At 33.2% G+C, this 26,108-nt stretch overlaps 1 protein-coding gene across 1 annotated transcript; it reads left to right on the forward strand.

The window, feature by feature from the left end:
- Positions 1–1,520: 1,520 nt before the first annotated feature.
- Positions 1,521–7,618, forward strand: LOC121220742 (zinc finger BED domain-containing protein RICESLEEPER 2-like). The gene is made up of 7 exons (XM_041100177.1): positions 1,521–1,623; positions 1,722–1,881; positions 5,330–5,443; positions 6,010–6,170; positions 6,267–6,671; positions 6,765–7,255; positions 7,613–7,618. Exons 1-7 carry the CDS (start codon positions 1,521–1,523, stop codon positions 7,616–7,618), a joined length of 1,440 nt encoding a protein of 479 aa, XP_040956111.1.
- Positions 7,619–26,108: the final 18,490 nt, after the last annotated feature.

Genomic DNA, 26,108 nt, shown 5'->3' on the forward strand with positions numbered 1-26,108 from the left:
AATGAAATAAGCTTAATTATATTCAAGAGTTTGAATACCATGAAATTGTGGTCCTATGTTTCGAACATGGGCTCTATGAAACATGAATTGTAATAAGAGATTGTTCTGATCTGTACTTATGTTCAATAATGCCTCGTTACTGTAATCCGACGACGGATACGGATTTGGTGTGTTAAACATAGAATACAAACAATAGTCATCTAGATGATCCATAGTATATGCACATGTAAAGGAGGAAAAATCGAACTTAGAGGGAAAAAGTTGTGAGCTTAAATTTGTACTATATATCGCCCAAGTATGAGTGGTCGATTAGAGTGTAAAACAACATGAAAATTTCGTGCAAACTAATATCCTAAATTAAACTTATATCTAGAATACATACACTATAGGAAAAATAATAATGTCTTGGTTAAAATAGATGATGAATCATTTCAGCCTGAAGAGTTAAAAGCTAAAAATCGATGAATATATCTTAAAGCTGGTTCAGGCACTAACAAGTCCTTAGAGGTCTTAAGATTATAAAGATGATTCCTAAATTAAGTTAAAGCAGAATAAGAAAAATTAACATCAAAATTACTTGGTATATCCAATAAAGTAGTATGGTATAAATTAGTTTAAACATCGTCAGTGTCAGCGAAACCCATGGCGATGTTAAAATCTGAAATTGGCATCCTAAAATCCTTACCAAGTAATCGAAAACAGACAACATCTGAGTTTCAAAAGTTTGAAATGAATTAATATTGAAGCTAAATGATGCATAGAACTCATAAACTAGTTCAAAATATGCAACACATGAAATATTTGCAAACAAATTCCAACCAATAGCACCGAAATAGTTCAATATTGCATCAAATATATTAAGCATATCAAGAGTGTAAAGAGAAATTTTCTTACAAATTGGGAGTGGCTGTTGTCAAATGTCATCGTATCTTACGTGATGCTCTAAGGTTGTAAAGTTCAGGGACCCTCGAAGTCATACTTCTGTCAGTATAGTGTAGGTATCGCCTCGCCTATTACATTGACCATCTCTAGGTGGTCGAAAATTTTCTTCTAGTGAGCCAGGTGGTAGGCTTGAATTTTTAGCAACTTTAGTAATGCTATGTTGACATGTTACTAATTTATCAAGTGACGGTCTATGTGTTCGAGTGGTGGACGACCGTGTTTGATGCTTATGAACATGCTCGTTTCTATTCGAAGGACATTCGCCATGCTCGTTTGATGCTTAGGAACATGCTCGTTTCTATTCGAATGTACATAGTACGCTAGTAAAAGTAAAATAGGTTGTAAGTTTGGAATCGACCTTTCAGAAGTAGCTGGACTGCTATGAGAGTGTTCTATATAAATCGAAGTTGGGCTTCATCGGTGACGATTCCTAATAGGAGCGACAGTTTGCCTTGTAGGGGAAGAGATGGTTTTGAGCCTTCATTGTTAAACTGACTATTGGAGGTCCCGAAAATCGATTTCAATTATGATTAAGAGAAATCGAGAATCCATCGGACTCTTGGTTCCTAGTGCGAACCATGGTTGATATTTGGTTTGGAGGAAAGAATGGCAGCGTCCTTACAGTTTGCTCACAGCAACGGGTGGCGACGATCAACGATGGCGATGACTTAGGGCTTTTGGGTAGTGGCAATGTGGGGTGTCAGTGTTAGAAAGGTTGTAGTGGGGGGTTTAAAGGTGGTGTTGTTTATGAAAGAAAGGGTGGGGGTTTGGTCTTTCAGAGGTGCAGTGGTTATGGTGGCGTAAAAAAGAAAACATAGGAGATGTGAACGGTGGCATTAGGGCAAGAAAAAGGGAGCCGGTTGGTGATGAGGGAAACCGGAAGACTGTTACGGCTCTGTGGGGTTCAAGATCAACGGTGGCGAGGGGGAAAGGAAACAAGTGACAGTACTTATGAATCAGTGTCACTTGGTGTTGGCTTGGCATAGTGGTGCGAAGAAAAAGAAATGAATCGGTGACTGATCGGTGCTACGGTGGTGTTCAGCGATGGTAGTAGTTGTGTGATGGCGTTAATGGAGTTAGGGTTTTTGTTGAGAATAAGAAGAATAAAGAAGGGTGAAAAAGGGGGTGTTATGGGTTTGGGGTTTGCTTTCTTTTCCTTTTTGAGTTTGGGTTTTCTCTTTCTTTCTTCTTTTTTCCTTTCTTAGGCCACATTTGGCTGTTTGGCCCTTTCTCTTTTTTTTTTCTTTTGAGTTTAGGGAGTTAGTTTGGTTTTGGGTTTTTATTTTTTGCTGTTTGGGCTCATTTTAGCTTCTTCTTTTTTCCTCTTGGGCTAGTTTCAATTTTTGGGTTTGGTTTTGTGAAGGAAAAAATGGCAGCAATGAGCACGGCGAGCCTACGATACGATCGGTATCCGATCTTCGAAAAATTGACAACTTCCACCAACGTTCCTAGAAAATAACATGAAATAGATTAAATAATAATTATTTTTATTTTATTTTCAACCTAAATTAAACTGAAATTCAAAGTTAAATAAATTGAAGTAAATAAATATGATTGCCTCCCAAAAAGTGCTTTTTTTTAACGTCATTAGCTCGATGATTTGAAAGTTTATTTAATTAACTCTTCAAGTATTAACTCCTCGACCATGTGCACTTGAAAATTTTCATAGAAAGGCTTCAAACGCTATCCATTGACTTTGAATAGTTTCTCGAATTCTTCACTTTTGATTTCAACTGCACCATGTAGAAATATGTGAGTAATAACAAAAGGTCCTAACCATTTGGTTCGAAGTTTATGTACAAAATTTTTTAGTGTAAAGTTATAAAGTAGTACTTTCTACCCAATCAAAAATTTTTTACGAGTTATATTTTGATCATTAAATGCCTTGATTTTGTCTTTATAAATTTGGGCATTTTCATATGCTTCTTGTCGAATTTCCTCAAGCTCCTAAATATGTAATTTTTGAAACTTGCCTACAATGTCTAGCTCCATGTTGCATTGCCTAAAAGCCCAAAACTCCTTGTGTTCTAATTCTACAGGAAGATGACATGGTTTACCAAATATAAGTTGGTAAGGAGACATATCTATGGGTCCCTTATAAGCTATGTTGTACGCCTATAGTGCATCATTTAGTTGCAAACTCCAATCTTTCTTGTCTAGCCTAATGGTCTTTTCCAAAATAAATTTGATTTCTCGATTTGACACGTCTGCTTGACCATTTGATTGAGGGTGATAAGCCGTAGCAATTCATTGTACTACCCCATATTTTTTCAAAAGTGTGTCAATTACCTTATTGTAGAAATGTGTTCCCCAATCACTGATCAACGCTTTTGGTGTGCCAACTCTGGAAAAAATGGAATTTTTTAGAAATCCTGCTACATTTTTGGCATCATCATGATGGGTGGTTCTAACTTCCACCCATTTAGACACATAGTCAACAACAAGCAAAATATAAATGTTACCAAATGATGAGACAAAAGGCCCCATAAAATTGATGCCCCATACATCAAAAATTTCACATACATGTATAGGCGTTAGATATATTTCATTCTTTTGGCTCAAATTTCCTACCTTTTGACATCTTTCGCAAGTTTTACAAAATAGATATGCATCACGAAAAATATGTGGCCAAAACAATCCACATTGAAGTATCTTATGTCTAGTTTATTTAGGGTCAAAATGTGCACCGCATGCGTAAGAATGACAAGAAGCTAAAATTGGTTTTACCTCAGCTTCTGCAATGCATCGTCCAATTACCTGATCTGAACAATATTTCTAAAGGGAGCGGTCATCCCAAATATAATATTGCAATTCTCGTTTAATCTTATCCTTTTCAGGTTGTGATAAATTAGATGAAATGATACCTGTAGCAATGTAGTTTACCATGTCTGCATACCAAGAAAAAATTGTTTGTGCAGAAAATAGACTTTCATCTGGGAAATTTTCTTTAAAAAGAGTGACGTCATTTTATAGGGGTATTCACTAGGGGAGTGCAAATTTCAGGTAAGACCGAATTTTTTCGGTTAACCAACCAAGTTACCGAATTCGGTTGGTTAACCAAGAAATTCAATCGAGGGTCGGTTAACAATTTTTTGAAAGTTCGGTTAATGGTTAATTCGGTTCAAAATCGATTGATTAACCGAACTTAATAAATAATATTATCATATATAAATATTAGCCCACTACTCATCCAGACCTAGGCCCTAACAGCCACCGACCCACCCCAATATAAACTTAATGAATCCAATATACATATAAACTCAACCCAACCAACCCAATCCTAAAAACTAGAAATAATATAAGAAATTAAGAAATAAAAATAAAAATTCTAAAACTAAAAGTAAAAGTAAAAAGTAGAATTCATGATTCAGAATTCACCTTATTCAAAATCCTTAATACCGTAACCCTTTCAAAATCCCAAATTTGAAAGCTCCCAAAATATTCAGTGCCAATTACCTCTGTGTTCGTGAATCGTCTGGTGTCTACCAGTCACACCATCCGACATCCACCAGGTCACCTTCATCATTCTAATTCCTACTCTTAACACTCTCTTATGTAACTTGTAAAGCTCTAAATATTTTTTAGAGTTTACTCCTTTTTCACGTTATTCTCCAATATACCCTAATTGGAATCCTCAAAGCAAGGCCATTAAACGACACCATTTCATAAGGATTACTGGAACAAATATTTCAAAAGTAATCCTAATCCCTCCATTCTCATTGCTTGTGTGCTTTCCAAATCAACATTTTTTTTGTTTAATAAGAGAAAAGGAAATATTATAATGTGGTAGACTATATATGTTATCCTGTTTGCTTAAAGGATTTCTATATTTTAGAGATTTTGGTTTCATTATCTCTTTAGCAGCTTCAAGATACATATTTAGGCTCTCTTTAGAGTAAAAAGACAAAACCTTTAAAGTGTCAATTCTTCAATGGTATCTAAAAAGATAATACCTATGAATTATTAACATTAATTACTATATTTAAAATACTGATCTTGAAATCTTATTATTGTGGAAGTGTTAATATGATTCTGTTTGGGATTTTAGGGTTTAAGGTTTAGCATTTTATAGAATAGATGAATTAGCCATATTCTATTTGTTACGTGAATTTTGGTTCATGGTTTTATCTTACAGTAATCCTTGTATTAACCTATTCATCCAACAATATTTTCTTATTCTGTTGGATTCAACCAACTTTTTAGGGATTTATGTTTTTGTAATATGACTGGAATTTATAATTTACTATTTAAGCATATTATCAGTCTTTTGTCAGGAAATAACCTCTGATATTAGCTTTGGAATTTTATAGATGAGTTTTGTAAGTGATTCAGTTCACATATTTGATTTTTTTAAAAAAGTTTGAATTCTATTATGTAATTCTTGCAGAATGTCCATCGAACCAACATCTATTGAGGGTAGTGTTACACCTTCTACTTTAGTAGGTGAAGCTTTAAGCCAAATGAAGGGGACTACTGGGAAAAGAAAAGCCACTCCTCAAAGGTCAGAAGTTTGGTCTCACTCTACTAAGATTATTAATAGTGAGGCTACAAGTAAGGCTAAATGTAATTATTGTGAAAATAAAGTTTATTGTGATATGAAAAAAATGGTACGGGTTCATTAAATATCATATCGGTTCATGTAAGAAAAATTCTAGTAATGTTGTTGACACTAGCCAAGGACAACTAGTTTTACCTAGAAAGGGAGTTAAAGGGGGGGAAGGACATCTTTCAACTTGGATATTTGATCAAGAAGCATGTAGGAAAGAATTAGCACAAATGATTGTGATTGATGACTTACCTTTCAAGTTTGTTGAAAGTGAAGGTTTTAGGAAATTTGTGTTTGTGGCATGTCCTAGGTTTCATATTCTTTCACGAACTACTATGACTATGGATGTTTATCAATTGTATTTAGATGAAAGGGTCAAGATAAAACAACTTTTAAAAAGTTCTTGTTTTAGAGTTTGCTTAACTACTGCCAAATGGGCTTCTTTGCAAAGAGTTAGCTCACTTTATTGATAACGATTGAAAATTGAATAAAAAGATTTTAAACTTTTGTCCAATTTCTAGTCATAAAGGTGAGTCCATTGGGATGGTGATTGAGAAATGCTTGTTGAATAGGGGGATTGATAAGTTGTTTACTGTTATTGTTGATAATGCAAGTTCAAATGATGTTGCTATTGGTTATTTGAGAAAAAAATTTAACCCTCGAGGGGCTTTAGCTCAAAATGGTAAATATCTTCATATGAGATGCATGACACACATTGTGAATTTGATTTTTCTCGAAGGCTTAAAGGAAATTAATAAATATATTAAACGTGTTATAGGGGCTGTTAGATATGTGAGACAAACTCTAGCTAGATTACAGAATTTTAAGGAGTGTGTTGTGGTGGAAAAGATAGAGTGCAAGAAGATGTTGTGTCTTGATGTTTGTACAAGGTGGGACTCGACCTACTTAATGTTAGACACTGTTCAGAACTTTGAAAGAGCTTTTGAGAGATTTGAGGAGCACGATACAAACTTTAGGGTTGAACTTGAAAGGGAAGAGGGTTGGCCTAGTATGGATGATCGGGCTAGTGTTAGAAACTTGAGGGATTTCTTGGAACACTTTTATGAAGTCACTTTGCATATATCTGGCACTTCATATGTTATGTCTAATAAGTTTTTCGACGAGATTTCTGAAATTGATATTCTTTTACGAGATACTCAGTCAAATATTAATGTTGATTTCAGTGTTATGGCCATCAAAATGAAAGACAACTATGAAAAGTATTAGGGTGATATTAATAAGAAGAATTTGCTTATGTTTGTTGCTTGTGTTTTAGATCCTAGACAAAAATTAAAGTATCTTGCATTTGCACTTAGTGAAAAGTCTAATTTTGAAAAAGCTTGTGAAATGATGCAAAAATTGAAGGAAGATTTGTATGGATTGTTTGATGAGTATAAGCCTTCACTTCATAGTACTTGTAGCCAATCGAGTGTGTCAGCTCATGTTTCTCTAGGTGAACTACAACAGAAAATGAAAAGGCGTATGCAAGCTTTGTATAAAAAGCGTGAGTTGGAAAATGGTGGTGAGGATAAAACATCTGGATTGGATAAATATCTAGATGAGGCTAATGAGGATTTTGTTGAAGATTTTGATATTTTATTATGGTGGAAAGTAAATAGCCTTAGATTTCCCGGTCTTTTAAAGATGGCCGGAGATGTGTTAGCTATACCAGTATCTACAGTTGCTTCAGAGTCTGCATTTAGCACCGGGGGGTGTGTGCTTGATCAATATAGGAGTTCTTTAACTCCTAAAATTGTACAAGCTCTTGTCTGTACTCAAGATTGGATTAAAAAATCTTTATTACAAGAAGACATCAAAAATATTAAAGAACAAATCAAAGAGCTTGACAAGATTGAAAATGGTATATTTTTTATTTTATTTTAATAGTTTCAATTTTTTTTATCATATCACTCCTACATTAACTTATTCAATCTATTAAATGTTTAGACTTGTCTTGGAATGCATCAAAACCTACCCTAAATTTATGAGCTTTCATGAGTTGAAGGGTATGCTTACTAACTTATTCTTGTTAAGTTACAATCTATTCATTTGTTTATATTATTTGATTTTTCTAAATGCATATATTTCTATTATATGCTCATTTTTTGCACATATTTTTTGTAGGTATAATGCAAATAGAGATATTTTGGAGACAAGAAATGGATACATTAAAGTCTTACATTTTAATTATTTGTTTTTTCAAGACTTATGTATTGTTTTTAATTATATAGTGATTCAATACTTTAATTCAGTTAATACTATAATTTGGGTAATTCGAGTAATTCGGTTAATTCAGGTAATTCGGTTAATTCAATTAATTTTTTATATGCTTTATACTTGTTTAAAAAAAACATCATATAATTTTCAGTTACTTTTTTTTTAAAAAAAATCAGTTCGTTTAACGATTAAGGATTTAAAAAGGGTCGGTTAATTTAGTTAATGGTAATTCAGGTCGGTTGACCGAATGAACACCCTTAGTATTAGGCTCAAATGGTCAGCTACCAAATTCTCGCGTCCTTTCTTATCCTTAATCTCGAGATCAAATTCTTGCAAAAGTAAAATCCATCTAATAAGTCTTGGCTTCACTTCTTTTTTCTTGATCAAATATTTAAGAGCTGTGTGGTTAGAGAAAACAACAATTTTAGTTTTTAATAAATATTACCGAAACTTTTGCAACGCAAAAACTATAGCTAAAAATTCTTTTTCAATGGTCGAATAGTTGTTTTGGGCGGCATACAAGGTTTTAGATGCATAAGAGGTAACATGCGATTCCTTCTTAATTCATCGCCCAAGCACCGCTCCTACACTGTGGTCACTTACATCACCGTGATCTTGAAAGGATAGTTCCAATTGGGTGGTTGTACTATGGGTGCCGAAATAAGTTTGTGTTCGAGTGTGTCAAATGCATACTTGCATGATTGATCAAACTCAAATTCTTTGTCTTTCTTAAGAGGTTACAAACCAGTTGGGCAATCTTTGTAAAACCTTTAATGAACGGATTTCCCTTCCCTCCTGAAAAGATTTGGACACGAATCTGTCGAATGATCAGGCATGGCACAAATTTCGCATAACTGAGCTGGATTCTTTTTTTCCGCAATCAAATTTGTAACTGCATTAGTGAGCTGATCAATTTTACCTACTAAGGATGCAGTACTTAGCTCATGAACCCTTCTCGTGGGTTCTGTAGTTGGTCGAATATTGTTGAGAATTTGCTGCCATCATCGAGATTAGTTCCCTTGCTCTTTGGGGAGTCATGTTGACAAGTTCCCTTCCACTAGAAGCATCAATCTTCTTCATTTCCATAGGGAGTAACCCATCATAGAAATATTGAAGAAGGGATTGTTTAGGTAGGTCATGTTGTCAGAAAATTGCACACAACTTCTTGTATCGCTCCCAGTAGTTATAGAGCGATTCAGTCTCCTTTTGTACACTTCTGACAATAGCCCTCCTAAATTAGGCTGCCTGAGCTGCTAGAAAGAACTTGTCAAGAAATAAACAAGACACGTCAAACCATGTATTAATAGATCCTGGAGGTAAATAAAATCTAGCAGAGTCGATTAATGAGAAAGGAAAAGCATAAAGTTTAATTTGATCTTCGGTCACTCCTTGAGGTTTCGTTCTTGTGCAGACCATGTGAAATTCTTTAAGATGGGTATGTGGATTTTCATTTTGCTATCTGCGAAAGGTAGGCAATAGATTAATTAAGCTCAATTTTAAGTTGAACAGTGTTCCTCCTACAAGATAAGTTATGCATAGTGTTTGTTGTCCATCTACTGCTGCTACGAGTTGACATATAGTTTGATCTGCCATTTCGTCTGGTTAGTTGATTGAGAAAATATCTTCGATATAAAATTATATTTCAAATTTGGGTTGTGTTTGTTTACCACACTGAATAGCTTCTCTTCGCAGTGTTCGAGTTAACTTCTCTATTTCCAGTTGAAATTCTAGAATCCCTGGTTCTGACCTGGTCATAAGGAAAACAAATGAAAATTAAAATAATTTCCAATCCCCAGTAACGGCACCAAAATTTGATAGAATTCGAAATCACCAAATAAAAATTCCTACGACAAAAGAATACGAAATAGCAGTATAGAGTAGTAAGGTAGAATCCACAAGGAATGGTTATCCAATTTCGCCTTTTCTTGTGACCAGAATGATTGTCGTGGTAATAGTTGTGCCCATGACTCGTGACGAACTTGCTGAAAAAATAAATAAATAAAGGGAGAAGACAATGTTTAGATAGTAAATAAAGTGAAATAACAATAATAAATAATTATATTAATCGAAAATAAAATAAGATAATGGATCTAATTTAGTAAGCAGTAATATAAAGTCTTAGTCTTAGACTAGTTGAATTCCAATACTGAATCGATCCTTGAAAATGGGTTTTTTCTTCCAAACCATAAGCTTGTTATAGCGACCAAGAACATCCTAACTGCGAATTTTTCCTTTTGTAGTTGATTAGGATATGACCTGTAAACCAACCCTTACCGATTGTCTAACCATGATACATGCGTTCGTAATTTAAGACCTCGACAGCCTTGCGTTTTGAAGAACCTAACTTGGATCAGTGACCTCAATCGCGTGGGTCGTTTAAATCCAATCACTATCTCCCTTAAGGAAAATCCCACTAGTATGACCCCGCCAGGATATGCCAATTTGTTCGTAAAATTCTGAATACAACACGACCGACTCAACTTCCCAACTGTAAGCTAAAACGACTCCAACCCAATGTGCACTTTGTGTTGAAATTAAATTAACTTTAAGGGATCAATTTGTAGTATCCCATATTCCGGAGAGATGGTGTATACCGTTATGAAAGATTTTTAATGCGGATTCAGTTTCTCACGATTCTTGATCGAAAAGATTACCGACCTAAAGCTAAGTAGAAGTTTAGTGAAACATGAAATTAATCATGCTTTGTTGGTATATGTAAATGGACTTAATGGAAATGGTAGAAGGTGAAATGGGAAGAGGCTTAGGAAGCAATTGAACAAATTTGTAAAGAAACAAGGAAAAGGAAATAAATTGGCAGAATGCTACTGATGCATGAATAGAAAGGAAAAAAATAATTTCATTCCATTTCCAGTGTATTCAATTGTGTTTCTCAAAGGCCACCACACACTCTATTTATATACGTATCATATACTAAAATTAGCCTAACTCACCTAACAACAAATTATATGAAATCAAATTCATATTAGATTTTTTTTCTAAATATGACTTTTACAAAATCAAAAATCTGATCAGCCCTTAAATGTCTCAAAGTATCCGATCTGGCCCCTCTTTTATTGCTTGTGCTCCAATTTAATCTTTTTCTACTTGCTCTTTTATTTTAAGCATCCGAATTGTGTTTTTGACAGAATTTAAACATAAAATCACCAATTTAGCAAAAATTAATTAAAAAATTATTTGATTTGAACACATAAAATATACAAAATTAACATTCTATCATACAACTTATAATTAACTGACAAGTAATTTTACACTTGCATAATGAAAACATCGAAAATAACTTTTTAAAGTGATCCGTCTGAAATCCAAATTCAAACTTTAGAGTTAGAATAATGAATTTCAGAGTAGTTTCTGATAAAACTTTGGATGAATTTAGACTCAAATACTTGAAAATTGTGTTCGAAGCAAGTGAGAGCTTCGTCAAAAGAAAAGATGCGACGACACAAAATGAACAATGCCGTTCATGGTGGTCATTTTTTTATTCCTTGTTATTATTGGTTATGGCTGAGAGAGAAAGAGAAGACTCAACAATTTTGAATAATAGAAACAAAGAAAAATTAATTAAAAGTAAAAAAAAATAACTTTAAAAACTGGTGTTAAAGTTTGTATGACTCAAATCCTGTCATTTGTTAAAAAAATAAATATAGTGGCAAAATAAAGGGATTTGTGGGGACGAGAGGCTGAGGGCCGTAGAATTCATATAGAACTACATTTCTCCTATTTGACATTGATTAGAATATGATTTTTCAATATTTAAATAGATGTAGTCAAAATTTCTCTTATATTACTCGTTTTTCAACATAAGTGAATTTTTTCTCCTCTCTATCCGTGATTTTTTCTCGAAAGAGTTTCCACATAAAATCTACATATTATTATTTTTCTTATTTTGCGATCATTTCTTCTATTTGACATTGATTAGAATATGATTTTTCAACATTTAAATAAATGTAGTCAAAATTTCTCTTGTATTATTCGTTTTTCAACATAAGTAAATTTCTTCTCCTCTGCCCATGATTTTTTCTCGAAAGAGTTTCTATATAAAATCTGTATATTATTATTTTTCTTATTTTACGATCATTCTATTACCATTATCAACGTCTATTATAACAACCGGAAAATACAAATTTATATGATGCATGTATATACAGACGTATGTGTATGAAATGGAATATTATAAAAATATTTAAAAAGGTAGAAAGTTATAGCACATTTTTCAAGATTTTGTAGCACATTTTCTAAGATTTTACATGGCATGATCTAATAGCAATATATTCTTGCTTTTTTTTGGCATTTAATTTCAGCCTTAAATGATTTGAATTCTAGGAATCAATATTATAAGAGCCCATTTTTGCCCGGGCCCAAAATAGAACAGTCCAGATTACAAAATAACAAGCTCAAAAAATACAATGTCCCAAAAGGCCCACATGAAAACCCTAAGCCCACAACCTAAAGTTTTTAGAAAAGAAAACCTAAACCCTAATGCCCCCTTTGCGTCGCTGCCTCATGTGCGGTGTCAGCACGCCCACTGCCCGAGGTTTGACGCGGATTTGTCGCTGATCACCTGCAAAAGAGTAAGCAACAGCAGAGCAAAAAATAGCAATACAAACAGTAATATAGCAGCAATCAACAATAGCATCATTTATCATTATTTTTGGCTATAAAAGCCATATGAAATAAATGTAAAAGGGGGGAATCGGTTTTAAAAAGACCGATCTTTACATCTGTAAAAGCGGGGGATTCTGAAAATAAAAAAAAGGAGAGAAAGAAATTTCTTGAAAGGTGTTCTATTTGCTACATTTTCTTCGTTCTATTTATTTTTTTATTGATGTTTTACATATATTTTTTAACAAAAATATAAAAAACACGAAGAGGGGAGGTTACCTATTTTGGTGGCGGTGAAGAGAAAGAACCCAAAGGGTTTTCTCACTTTCGGCCCGATTTGCCGATATCTCAACATTTCTAGCCCCAAAACGGTACTCCTCGTGAAAAGGCAATTAAAAAAGCACTTTTTGGTTTCGCCGACGACCGGCGACCGGTATGGCAGACGATGGCCGGAGCTAGGGCGTGCTTCAGAGAAAAAAAGAGAGGGGAAGAGTTTTTTTTTCCTTGAATGAAGCAGAAAATGAAGTTTTAAAAAAAATTGATTTATAAAGGCATATAAAACGGTGCCATTTTGGGCCATAGTTCCAGGCGCCAAAACAACGCCGTTTAGGAGGCCGACCCAAGATCCGACCCAGATGCCCTCAGATCCGCATGTTTTTCTGCGGAAGGACTAATTGTACTTTTAGCCCTTCCTCTTTTTAGTGATTTTTCAATTAAGCGTTTTTGTTGTTTTCAATTGCACCCCGTAATTTGTTACATTTTCATTTTGGTCCTTGATGGAACTATGCGTTTTGGGGAATAGGGAATATTGCTTGTTTGATCCCTCCCAATTATTTACGCATCCAATTAGGTCCTATTTTTAAGTTATTTCAGATTTGATCCCAAATTTTGTTTTTAAAATACAATTTGATCCTTTTTCGTTATTTTGGTTCTTTTATTAATAAATTTATTATTATTATTATCATCATCATAATTATTATTATTATTACTATTATTATTATTTGCTCATTTATACATTTTTAAATTTTAGATTTAATTATATATATATATGCATATCTTTGATTTATACAGACATACTCTTATACTTTTTACATTTTATAATACATCATACATGCCTTTTATAACATATATATATACACCTATACGTACATATTTGTATAACTTATTTATATACATGCATATATTTTATAATATACATATTTTTTTTTATAATTTATATAGACACATACTTATATATATTTTTCATATATCCGTACATATTTTATTTTCATATATATATATACATAGACATGTACAAATTTTTTTAACTTATTTATACATATGTGTGCATATGCACGCTTATATTTCTGTATATTTTATAATTTATACATGTATCTGTATATCTACATACATATGTTACTTTCAAAATATATATCTATATATATTCTTTATATCGTAAAATGTATCCTTCTTTACATATATAGTTTTTATATTTTATAATATGTATATGCATACATATTTTTCGTATATTCCACAGTTCACGTATAATTATATATATATTATATTTCACAATTTTAATATACATGTATATACATACTTTATATTTTGTTCATCTCGTTTATTTACTAATTTATTCGTGTTTTTGTTATTACTTTAAAAGAATATTTTATTTACTTGTTATTTTGCATATTATCATTTGCCCTTTTTATTCATTCTTATTATTGTTGCTTGTATTATTTTTATGCTATCGCATACAATACTGCTTTGTACGCATATTAACCTCGTGTTTCATTTCTACTATTTCAAATTAGATTAATTTATCTCGACACATAAGTTTTGACTTTCAAATAAGCTAAATTTCGTATTTAGATTTGAGACGATTGAGACCTAACGTATTGGGTTCCAATTTTCTTCGTTGAATCTAAATAATCGAGAATGCTCTTTAATAAAAAAACATAAAAGCTTATTTTCGAAAATTCAATACGTTGTGTCCTAATGCATTGGATATGACACGTTATTTTCTCGAGATGAGGATTTTTTCTACAAAATAATAAAGGCAATATTTTGCATTTGAAAATTCGAGAAAGTGTACCCTAATGTGCTGGGTTTCGATTTCTCGTTTAGCCAAATAGCCAAATACCCTCTTAAAGTTTCAAGGTATGGGTTTTGGAAATCATAAGCTGATCTTGGTTTCGAGAGTTTAAAGTATCGCATCCTAATGTGATGGATGGGTTTTTTTTTTGGAACAAGAGAATCCTAAAGTCCAACCCATATTGTTCGAAAATTTTTAGGATCGTATTTTTTAAAAAACTCTTCAAAGTTTTCAATCTTCGACACTAAGATACTAATTAATCAACGAGGTACCAATTTTTGGGCGTATCGAGGGTGCTAACCCTTCCTCCTACGAAACCGACTCCCGAACTTGCTTCTCTGAATTTCACAGACCAAAAGCATTGTTTTGATAAATCTAAACCGTTTATTAAAAACAACCGTTTTTCAAGGTGACCCGATCACACCTCATCAAAAAAGATTGGTGACAACTCCCATGTTCGTTTTCATTTTCAAAATCCAAGTCGGCACCGTTTTTACAAAAAAATGGTGTCAACAGCTTGGCGACTCCACTGGGGACAAACACGAGAGTCAAGCCATGAGTTGATTACTTTTTGTCATTTTGTCAAAAATCGAAAACTTGGTTTAAATATACGATATTTTTATTGCATTTTCATTCGTCTTTATTACAATTTTCGTCACTGTGATTTATAATCGCTATGTTAGTTTAAGTTTGGATATATTTCTGCGCATTGCATTGCATGACCACTCGGTCATACCCTTCTAGGTGGGAGCGAGAAACTACGACTTCGTGAGGTTTTCACCTCCGCATGGGATAGTGAATCGCTTTCGGGATACATCTGTACCTGTGTCTTCGTGAGATTTTCATCTCCGCATGACCATAGGGAAATGTATTCCCCTAACTGAACTCAATCCATATGAGCCTATAATGGGTGAGGATCGAGGAATCTACTGGTTCAGGTACCCTTACTTTAGAACCGAACCGCATATAATGAGCCTTAGGAGCCTACCCTAGGTAGAACTACACCAAATACCTAGAGGTCACCTGAAAACTTGGTTTAAATTTACAATCATTTTGTTGTATTTCGTCCGTTTTGGTACGATTATTACTTTAGTTTGTAATTACTCTATTGGTTTGAATCGTTTTGATATGTTTCTGCATATTGCATTACATAACTATTTAATTATTTCCTTTTTAGTGGGAGTGAGAAGCTATTTCCTTCGTGAGGTCTTCACCTCCGTGCAGGATAGCGGATCACTTTCGAGATACATCCGTACCTATGTCTTTGTGAGATTTTCATCTCCATGCAGCCATAGGGAAATGTATTCCCCTAAACTGAACTTTGTTCGTATGAGCCTATAATGGGTAAGGATCGAGGAATCTGCCGGTTCGGGTACCCTTACTTTAGAGCCAAACTACATATAGTGAACCCTAATTGCCCACCTTAGGAATAATTACACCAAACTCTAGTGATCTCCCGAGTAGGTGCTCAATTTGTTTCTTTCTTGCTTGCTTTTGTACTAACCTGTTTCATTTTGTTTTGGTTATGATTGCATTACATTTTCATCATAGAAAAGAGGTGTTGATTCAAATTTGATTGCTAAATAGAAAAGCTTGTCATGGAAAATAAATTCCTTGATAAAGTGGAATATAATGCAACTGCCCGAATATGGATTGATTAAACACAACGAGAGAAGGCTAAAAGCTCGTGGAGGAATATACGACTATGCTTCGCTGCCTGAGGATTCAAACCGACAAAGATTATTCGAGAGCTGTCACGAAACTAAAAAGCATCGCAGGGGAGCAATGGGTCGTGGCTCGGATCAAACAAAAAGGAGATAGTAGAGATAGATTTTGGGAAATTCGCAAGATTTGATCCTAACATCCGGATATGAAGAAAAGATCGATGTCTTCACCTAGAATATGAGGGCAAAGCCGCATATGTAATTCATTTATGTAAAGAAATTTATTCTCTCGAAAAGTTGTTCTAATGGAATTGAATTCAGAATCAATGCCTCTCTTTCTTTTTGCATTCATTTCATACATTTGCATTACATTACATTATGAGCATTAAAGTCCACCAAAGAGCCTAATTGATTAAAATTATTTCAATTAATATGGAAAACCAACACCCTTGCGGTACCCGAATAGAAACTAAAGGAATGGACCAAAGGTTGGAGAGGTTAGAGCAGATGCAAATACAGATGCTAGAGCAATTGACCAAATTTCAACAAGATATGAAGGATCAGATGCTAGAAGTCCAAAGAAATCTGATGAGTTAGTTAACCCAGTTATTGGATAAAGGGTTAGAAAAAGGAAAAAGCCCAGCGGTTCACTTTGGAGATGATAATGAAGACCCTGCTCATTTTTCAGGCTTTACCCCAACAAAGATCCAAGCACAACTGAATACATATCCACAAAGGGTAACTGTTAACATCCGACCACAATACCAGACTAATACCTCGAGACAGGTGAATTTCGCTATAGGCTCAGGTTCCAACTTTAGGGGAAATCTAACTAATCCCGTTGTCCTTGATGATCTAGCGGGAACAAAACAGGTGAGAGTGGAGTTCTCAAAACAATTTGGAGATTGTTACAAACTGATAGGGTGAGAGTGGAGCCCCCAAATCAATAGTTCGAAGGCCTTGAGGAAGAAGAAAAATGATGTGAATGATGCGAGTAGGTATAACGAGGGTTATTCAAAGCCGGTTACCGCAAGCCAGCCAAGGACGGTTACTTCTAGCCATTAGATCCCCTAGAAACAAGAATCTGGCACAAAGCAAAACATTGAGAAGTCTCAATTTGCACCAATTCCAATGTCATACCAGGAGCTGTATCAGAGTTTATTTGACGCACATGTTGTTCCCCTTTATACTTGAAGCCTTTACAACCTCCGTACCCCAAATGGTACGACACAAATGTGCAATGTGACTATCATGCGGGAATTACGGAACATTCTATAGAAAATTGCACTGCCTTTAAAAAGGAAGTTGAAAGGCTAATCAGTATGGGCATTGTCAAGTTCGATACAGAAAATCTGCTGCCCAATTACATTGATAATCGGGGTGAATGCGATAAATAAAGAAATGTTGAGAAACGTTCACATCAACACTGTATACGAAGAAACAAATGAAGAAGGAACCTTGCTAGATATCCACCCTTATAAACTTGGGAGTGTTCTAAATAAATCGGATTGTAGATGAAATCTTTGTAGCATTTAAAGCTTATTTAGAGTAATGCTCAAAACACTTTTGTTGCTTTTGGCCTAGAGGCAGTAAGAATGTCTATGTGAAATAGACTCATGTCTGAACATTATCATTTTAATGAAACACATTATTATGATCATTTTGAGCTAGTATTATTTCATTCTTTAAAAATAATTATGTTTGATTCTTTCATTCTTTTGGATTTTCTTCCACATCATTCTTTCATTCATAATTATATTGTACATATAATTATTCATAAATCCATACATTCTTTGTATATTCTTTTGTACCTACAATGGGTCCCTAGATATCAATGACATGAGTGACGCTGCTACAAACTCAAAATTTCCTTTTGAGCGAGACATGTGTTTAAAGGGATCTCATTACCTTGAAGATGACATAGATTGTAGCCTATCTCCGGACTTGTTGAGAATGGTAGAACAAGATGAAAAAATAGATCCTACCTTACAAAAGTCAGTGGACAGTGAGCTTAGGAGAAGAGAAAGAGGTAAAGATCAGAGCTTATATCACCGCAGAGATAAAGCGAGACATCATTAAGTTACTCTAAGAATTCAAAGATGATTTCACATGATCAAGATATGCCTAAGCTACTTAGAAGTGTGAACGCTGTTGAAGCTAAGAAAATACATGCTAATGGTTTTGCAATGGCCTAGCAAATCATAAGATTCAGGTACTGCTGGTCCACCACGGAAGAGGATTGCATTAGTTATACCAAGTATCATTTATGGAGTCAAGATTTATGTGCTTCCTTCATCTCTTCATGTTATGACTTTTCCATAGACTTTCTCTATGTGGGGCATAGAGGTGATAGGGGCAATCTCATCAAAAGCTTTTAGCCAATATCGATTCATCTTTGTGGTCTTCGATTAATTCACTAAGAGGGTGGAAATTGCTTTATATACCAATGTTACAAATTCGAAGTCACTAAATTCCAATTACAAAAAAAAGAGAGAGATCAGGCGCCGATAAAGAATACCAAAAAGGGACAATGTCAAAAGTTTGTAGTCTGTTCAAAGATCAGACGCCATAGACAGCCAAAAAAAGAAAAATAAAATAAGGATCGTGGGAAAGATGACCGAGACCGGTAAAGATTGGTATAAAGAAGTTATTATTTACTCTCTATGCTCATCAAACGTCGTCCAGGACCTTTACTGGGACAACACCTGGCCCATTGGTTTATGGAATGTTAAGAGCTATTTGTCATAGTCAAATGATACGAGCTTACGACAAAGAGGTTCATCCTCGAGAATTTTATGAGGGGGACCTAATGTTGAAAAAGATCTTTCTTATACAAAATGATTTTAAAGAAAAATGAATGCCAAATTAGGAAGAACCTTGTGTTGTAAAGAAGGCCTTCTCTGGAGGAGCTTTAATTTTGAGCGAGATGGATGGTAAAAACCTACCAAATCCTGTAAACTCAGACTCAGTCAATAAACACTTCACTTGAAGAAAGAGAAAGGTACCAAAGTGAAAACCCGCAAAATAGTATTTTGAGTTATAAAAAAAAGACTAAGGTGAAAACCCGCAACGGACGCCTTAGGTTCTAAAAAAAACAAAAAAAGAAGCTAAGGTGAAAACCCACAAAGGGCGCTTTAAGTCAAAAAATAAAATATGAAGAAATGAAAAGTAAAATGGAGAGACACAGGTGAAAACCCGTAAAGCGCGCCTTGAGACCAAAGGGGATTTGAGTTGAAAACCCGAAAAGGGCGACTCAAATTTGACCAGAATGGGATATAAGGTGATCAGAACAGCTCAAATATTGATCAGATTGGGGCATGTGGTGATCTTTTTATACCTGAATCAATAGGAAAGGGTAGGCGACATCTTGGGGCATCGGCAGAAGATTGTAGATCTCCTAAACACATGTCAAACTCAGAAAGGTCTTCAGAAAGTTTGTATAGAGAAGTTCAAGCTGCGATATCTGGGGCACCTAATCTTCATACTATTGAATTTGTTGTTCTTGGAATACTTCTTTCTTTTTCAATATACGTGTTCCCAATGAATTCCTCTTTATTCTTATTATCCTTGATAATTTATTCATTTCGAGCTATGCTCTCAAATCAATTCTATGTTATCCATCGTTTTGTTTTTTTCACAAGCGTGTTGCATTAGAATAATGATTAATGGGCTAATAAAACTTTCACAAGGGAAGTTTTGCATATTACTCTAGAAGTTTCTAAATAATACAGGAACTTGAAACAGGACTTTTGTTTAGAACATACAAAGTTTAAAGGTTGAAATGTCTAAGAAGGAAAAGTCTAAATTAAGACTATCCTTTCAGATTTTGTTGTCCAAACATTGATTGAACAAAATGAAAATATGTCGTGTTGGTGACAAAGCTTCAATAAACAAACAAGCAATGATCACCGAAGTGATAAGAAAAGGTTTTCTAGGAGAAGAAAATTTTACAATTGTGCATAAACATTTGGTACGACACCTCGGGAATGGTGCAAGGCCAAAGAGATTCAGATCCTGTATCCCTGAATTGTAATGGGAGAGGGTTGAGAAAGAGCCAAATCTTATACTCAGTGGGAGGAAGATGGTTTGAATTTTATGTCCCAAAGGTACAATGGATTGAATATTGAAGATTACAGTGGATTGAATCTTGAAGATTACAGTGGGGGCAATCCGATTAAGTAAGATGTGAGCATTACCAGCCGAACAAGATAACATTTTGACATACAGGTAATGAGGCCTTAATGAACAAACTCAAACATTAAGTTATCATTTTCATGACATTTTGCATTCATGCATACATACCTGGTTAAGAAATTTTGATTCATTCCGATCATAATATTTTAATCACTAGGCATAAATAGGTCCATGAAATGGATTCTACAGGTTATGTTCCCCAGATAATAGATCAATGAAGTTACCCATACCCCTAAAGTTGCAGTGGGATGGATAAAAGTCATCATATCCAGCCTCGCCTCCTTGAGTTTGCAGCGGAGCAGACTGAAGATAGCAGATCTTGCCTTCTTGTATTGGCAGCGAAGCAGATCGAAGACACCAGCCTCGTCTCCCTGAGTTTGTAACAGAGCATACTGAAGATAGCAGATCATGTCTTCCTGTATTGGCAACGAAGCAGATTGAAGACACTAGCCTCGCCTCCCTGAGTTTGCAGCGGAGCAGACTGAAGATAGCAGATCATGTCTTCCTATATTGGCAGCGAAGCAGATTTAAGCCACCAGTCCTATCTTCCTGAGCAGCAGTGGCGTAGATTAAAGATTGTAGATCTTATCTCCCTAAGCAGTAGTGGAGCAGATCGAAGACGACAAATCTTATCTTCCCGAGATAGTAGGAAGCAGATTTAAGCCACCATTCCTATCTCTCTGAGCAGCAGTGGAGTAGGTTGAAGATTGTAGATTTTATCTCCCTAAGCAGTTGTGGAGCAAATCGAAACCATGAATCTCGTCCCCCTGAAGTTACAACAGAGTGGATTGAAGCTACAAGTCAGAACTCTTTGAAGTGTAGTGGAGTGGATCGAAGCAACAAGACGCAGTCGATTGGAATGAGGCCACCTAAAGAAAAACAACGCCAAAACAAGTCAAGATTTGGCGAGACTGGGCAAAATTGGTCCTTTTTAAAGTCTTTACCCTGTTCTCGTTACACGACAACGAGCAAAGAGGGGCAACTGTAATAGCCCATTTTTGCTTGGGCCCAAAATAGAACAGTCCAGATTACAAAATAACAAGCTCAAAAAATACAATGGCCCAAAAGGCCCACATGAAAACCCTAAGCCTACAACCTAAAGTTTTCAGAAAAGAAAACCTAAACCCTAATGCCCCCTTTAAGCCGCTGCCCCATGTGCGGTGTCAGCACGCCCACTGCCCGAGGTTGGACGCGGTTTTGTCGCCAATCACCTGCAAAAGAGAAAGCAACAGCAGAGCAAAAAATAGCAATACAAACAATAATATAGCAGCAATCAACAGTAATATCTTTTATTATTATTTTCGGCTATAAAAGCCATATGAAACAAATGCAAAAGGGGGGAATCGATTTTAAAAAGACCGATCTTTACATCTGTAAAAGCGGGGGGATTCCGAAAATAAAAAAAAAAGAGAGAAAGAAATTTCTTGAAAGGTGTTCTATTTGTTACATTTTCTTCGTTCTATTTATTTATTGATTGATTTTTTACATATATTTTTTAATAAAAATAAAAAAAAACACGAGGAGGGACGGTTACCTATTTTGGTGGCGGTGAAGAGAAAGAACCCAAAGGTTTTTCTCACTTTCGGTCCGATTTGCTGAGATCTCAACATTTCTAGCCCTAAAACGGAACTCTTGTGAAAAGGCGCTTAAAAAAGCACTTTTTGGTTTCGCCGACCACCCCGCCGACGACCGGCGGCCGGTATGGCGAACGATGGCCGGAGCTAGGGCATGCTTCAGAGAAAAAAAAGAGAGGGGAAGAGTTTTTTTTCCTTGAATGAAGCAGAAAATGAAGTTTTTTAAAAAATTGATTTATAAAGGCATATAAAACGGCGCCGTTTTGGGCCATAGCTCCAGGCGCCAAAACGACGCCGTGTAGGAGGCCGACCCAAGATCCGACCCAGATGCCCTCAGATCCGCGTGTTTTTCTGCGGAAGGACTAATTGCACTTTTAGCCCTTCCTCTTTTTAGTGATTTTTCAATTAAGCATTTTTGTTTTTTTCAATTGCACCCCGTAATTTGTTGCGTTTTCATTTTGGTCCTTGATGGAACTGTGCGTTTTGGGGAACAGGAAATATTGCTTGTTTGATCCCTCCCAGTTATTTGCGCATCCAATTAGGTCCTATTTTTTAATTTATTTCAAATTTGATCCCAAATTTTGTTTTAAAAATACAATTTGATCTTTTTTCGTTATTTTGGTTCTTTTATTAATAAATTTATCATCATCATCATCATCATCATCATCATTATTATTATTATTATTATCATCGTCGTCATTATTATTATTATTATTATTATTATTACTATTATTATTATTTGCTCATTTATACATTTTTAAATTTTAGATTTAATTATATATATATATGCATATCTTTGATTTATACACACATACTCTTATAATTTTTACATTTTGTAATACATCATACATGCCTTTTATAACATATATATACACCTATAAGTACATATTTGTATAACTTATTTATATACATGCATATATTTTATAATATACATATTTTTTTATAATTTATATAGACACATACATATATATATTTTTCATATATCCGTACATATTTTATTTTCATAAATATATATATACATAGACATGTACAAATTTTTATAACTTATTTATATATGTGTGTGCATATGCACGCTTATATTTTTGTATATTTTATAATTTATACATGTATCTATATATCTACATACATATGTTACTTTCATAAATATATATATCTATATATATTCTTTATATTGTAAAATGTATCCTTCTTTACTTTCATAAATATATATCTATATATATTCTTTATATCGTAAAATGTATCCTTCTTTACATATATAGTTTTTATATTTTATAATATGTATATGCATACATATTTTTCGTATATTCCACAGTTCACGTATAATTATATATATTTTATATTTCACAATTTTAATATACATATATATACATACTTTATATTTTGTTCATCTTGTTTATTTATTTATTTATTCGTGTTTTTATTATTACTTTAAAAGAATATCTTATTTGCTTATATTTGTTATTTTGCATATTATCATTTGTCCTTTTTATTCATTCTTATTATTGTTGCTTGTATTATTTTTATGCTATCGCATTCAATATTGTTTTGTACGCATATTAACCTCGTGTTTCATTTATACTATTTCAAATTAGATTAATTTATCTCGACGCATAAGTTTCGACTTTCAAATAAGCTAAATTTCATATTTAGATTCGAGAGGATTGAGCCCTAACGTATTGGGTTCCAATTTTCTTCGTTGAATCTAAATAATCGAGAATGCTCTTTAATAAAAAAAAAACAACATAAAAGCTCATTATCGAAAATTCAATACATTGTGTCCTAATGCATTGGATATGACACGTTGTTTTCTCGATATGAGAATTTTTTCTACAAAATAATAAAGGCAATATTTTGCATTTAGAAATTCGAGAAAGCGTGCCCTAATGTGCTGGGTTTCGATTTCTCGTTTAGCCAAATAGCCAAATACCCTCTTAAAGTTTCAAAGTATGGGTTTTGGAAACCATAAGGTGATCTTGGTTTCGAGAGTTTAAAGTGTCGTATCCTAATGTACTGGATGAGATTTTTTTTTTGGAACAAGAGAATCCTAAATTCCAACCCATATTGTTCGAAAATTTTTAGGATCGTATTTTTTAAAAAAACTCTTAAAAGTTTACAATCTTCGACACTAAGACACTAATTAATCAACAAGGTACCAATTTTTGGGCGTATCGAGGGTGCTAACCCTTCCTCGTGCGTAACCGACTCCCGAACTTGTTTATTTGAATTTCGCAGACCAAAAGCATTGTTTTAATAAATCTAAACCGTTGATTAAAAACAACCATTTTTCAAGGTGACCCGATCACACCTCATCAAAAAAGATTGGTGACGACTCCTATGTTCGTTTTCATTTTCAAAATCTAAGTCGGCCCCGTTTTTACAAAAAAATGATGTCAACAAATATTTTAACCTTCATAATTGGTAATTTGTATTTAATTAATATATAAATTTTATTTTGGTCTAATTGTAACATGTACTGAACGATAACAAGTTGATATCTTTTTTGGTGCTTGCTTGACAAAATTAAATTTTGGTACTAACAGATAATAAAGTAGTGACATGGACAAATGAATGTCCAACATTAAATGAATCTCGATGTCAATATATCTCATTTCACTTTAGATGTATATCTTTTGTGATGCTATATCTTTTTGTAATTTCAAAAAGAATATATAAAAAGTTGATCTTTAAAAATAATTTAGATATTTTTAAATTTTTAAATAAAACTTTATTTTTTATTTTTTAAAATTTTCTTGAATTTTAATATTATTATATAATTTTTAATTACTTTAAATATATAAAAGTTGCTTCTTCTTTTTTATTACTTTAAAAGCGTTGCACGATCCCCCGTCTTTCCTATTTTTCTGGTAAATTAACTCATAAGCTTGTCATTTTATTTTATGGTGCTTTTGAATATGAATTTCACCGCTCCAATTTAACATGACATGCATAGAAAAAAAGTATATTGAAATGCCATGCAATATAAGATAATAACACAATTTCAATAAATAAATAAATTAAAATTTACATATTGTTAATGAATTAGAATTTTAATAAGTAAAAAATAAATTTTAATTATTATATAAAAAATAACATGAATAATAAAAGAGCATATTCAAACATTTTATGAGGCGAGTGGGAAGAAAGAAAGGATCAAAATTATTGTTCCAAAATTTACTCTTTAAGTTTAAGTTTGTGTTTCAAAATTTAGATTATAAAAAGTTTAAATTTGTTTTTAACTCTTTTAAAATTTAAAATTTAGTCTCTATATTTTACTTTTGAGGTATTGAGTTCGTGTATATATTTTTTTAAAAATTTAGTTCCTCCATTCAATTTTGCCATTAAAATTATTCATATGGGAAATTATAAAATTGATAAAGTAAATTTTAATCTTTAACACATTTTTTTTCTAATTTAGTCCTTACTTTTAAATGCACATAAAAATGATAAAAATTAGAAGTTTTATTGATTTTCAATGCAAAATTTTGAAAAATTATATCTTTTTATAAAAAGGAAAATTATAAAAATTATAAAAAAAACCTCTAAAATATAAATCTAAAAAAAATCTCAAATGTCCTTTGTTTGCTTTGAAAGAAAAAACAACAAATTTTCAAAAGTAAATCTAAACTATATATTTTATAATCCCAAACATAAATTTACATTCGTAATTCAATTTGAGATTATGCTTAGAAAAATACAAATTTTTATAATTATTAAATTCTTTTGTAAATGTTGTGATTTTGATTGATTTATTAACCATCTTTCTCTCCCAAATGTCATCTTTTTCTTTATTTTACTACTGAACCAATTTTTCTCTTCTTCTTCTTGATTTTTCATATAATCTCCAAATTCTAGCAGGAAAAAATAAATCAAAACTTTCATTAAAAATGTTACCATTCAACACCTATAAGAAAAATATCCTCCAACAATGTAAATCTAAAAAATACAAAAGAAAATTTTGGGAATTATTTGGTGGGAGAGTCGAAGATTCAAGTGGATAAAACTTGAATCAGTGAAACTTTGGATTTTCTTTTTTTAGATCTTTCACTTTGAATTTGTTCATCTCTTTCAAACTGTTTGTTGTTCTTGGTCAATAAAATCACAAATTATTTGTAAACTTATAAAAAAATTTTTTTTATTAAGTTTTAACTTTATAAAAATTTTTTATTTTTTAAATATATTGTTATGTACTTTTAAAGAGTAAAGGCCAAATTAAAAAAATGCAACCATTGAGGGTAAAAAAGTTATTTTGCATTTTTTATTATCACCACATAAACCACTCT

This window comes from Gossypium hirsutum, chromosome D09 (assembly GCF_007990345.1).
Source record: "Gossypium hirsutum isolate 1008001.06 chromosome D09, Gossypium_hirsutum_v2.1, whole genome shotgun sequence".
NCBI lineage: Eukaryota > Viridiplantae > Streptophyta > Magnoliopsida > Malvales > Malvaceae > Gossypium > Gossypium hirsutum.

Coding starts and splice junctions, on each gene's coding strand:
- LOC121220742 (XM_041100177.1), top strand. CDS start 1,521: ATGGTTGATATTTGGTTTGGAGGAAAGAATGGCAGCGTCCTTACAGTT. Junction 5,444..6,009: donor AGAAAAGCCACTCCTCAAAG/GTCAGAAGTTTG, acceptor TCCAATTTCTAG/TCATAAAGGTGAGTCCATTG. Junction 6,672..6,764: donor AAATATTAATGTTGATTTCA/GTGTTATGGCCA, acceptor CTTGTGTTTTAG/ATCCTAGACAAAAATTAAAG.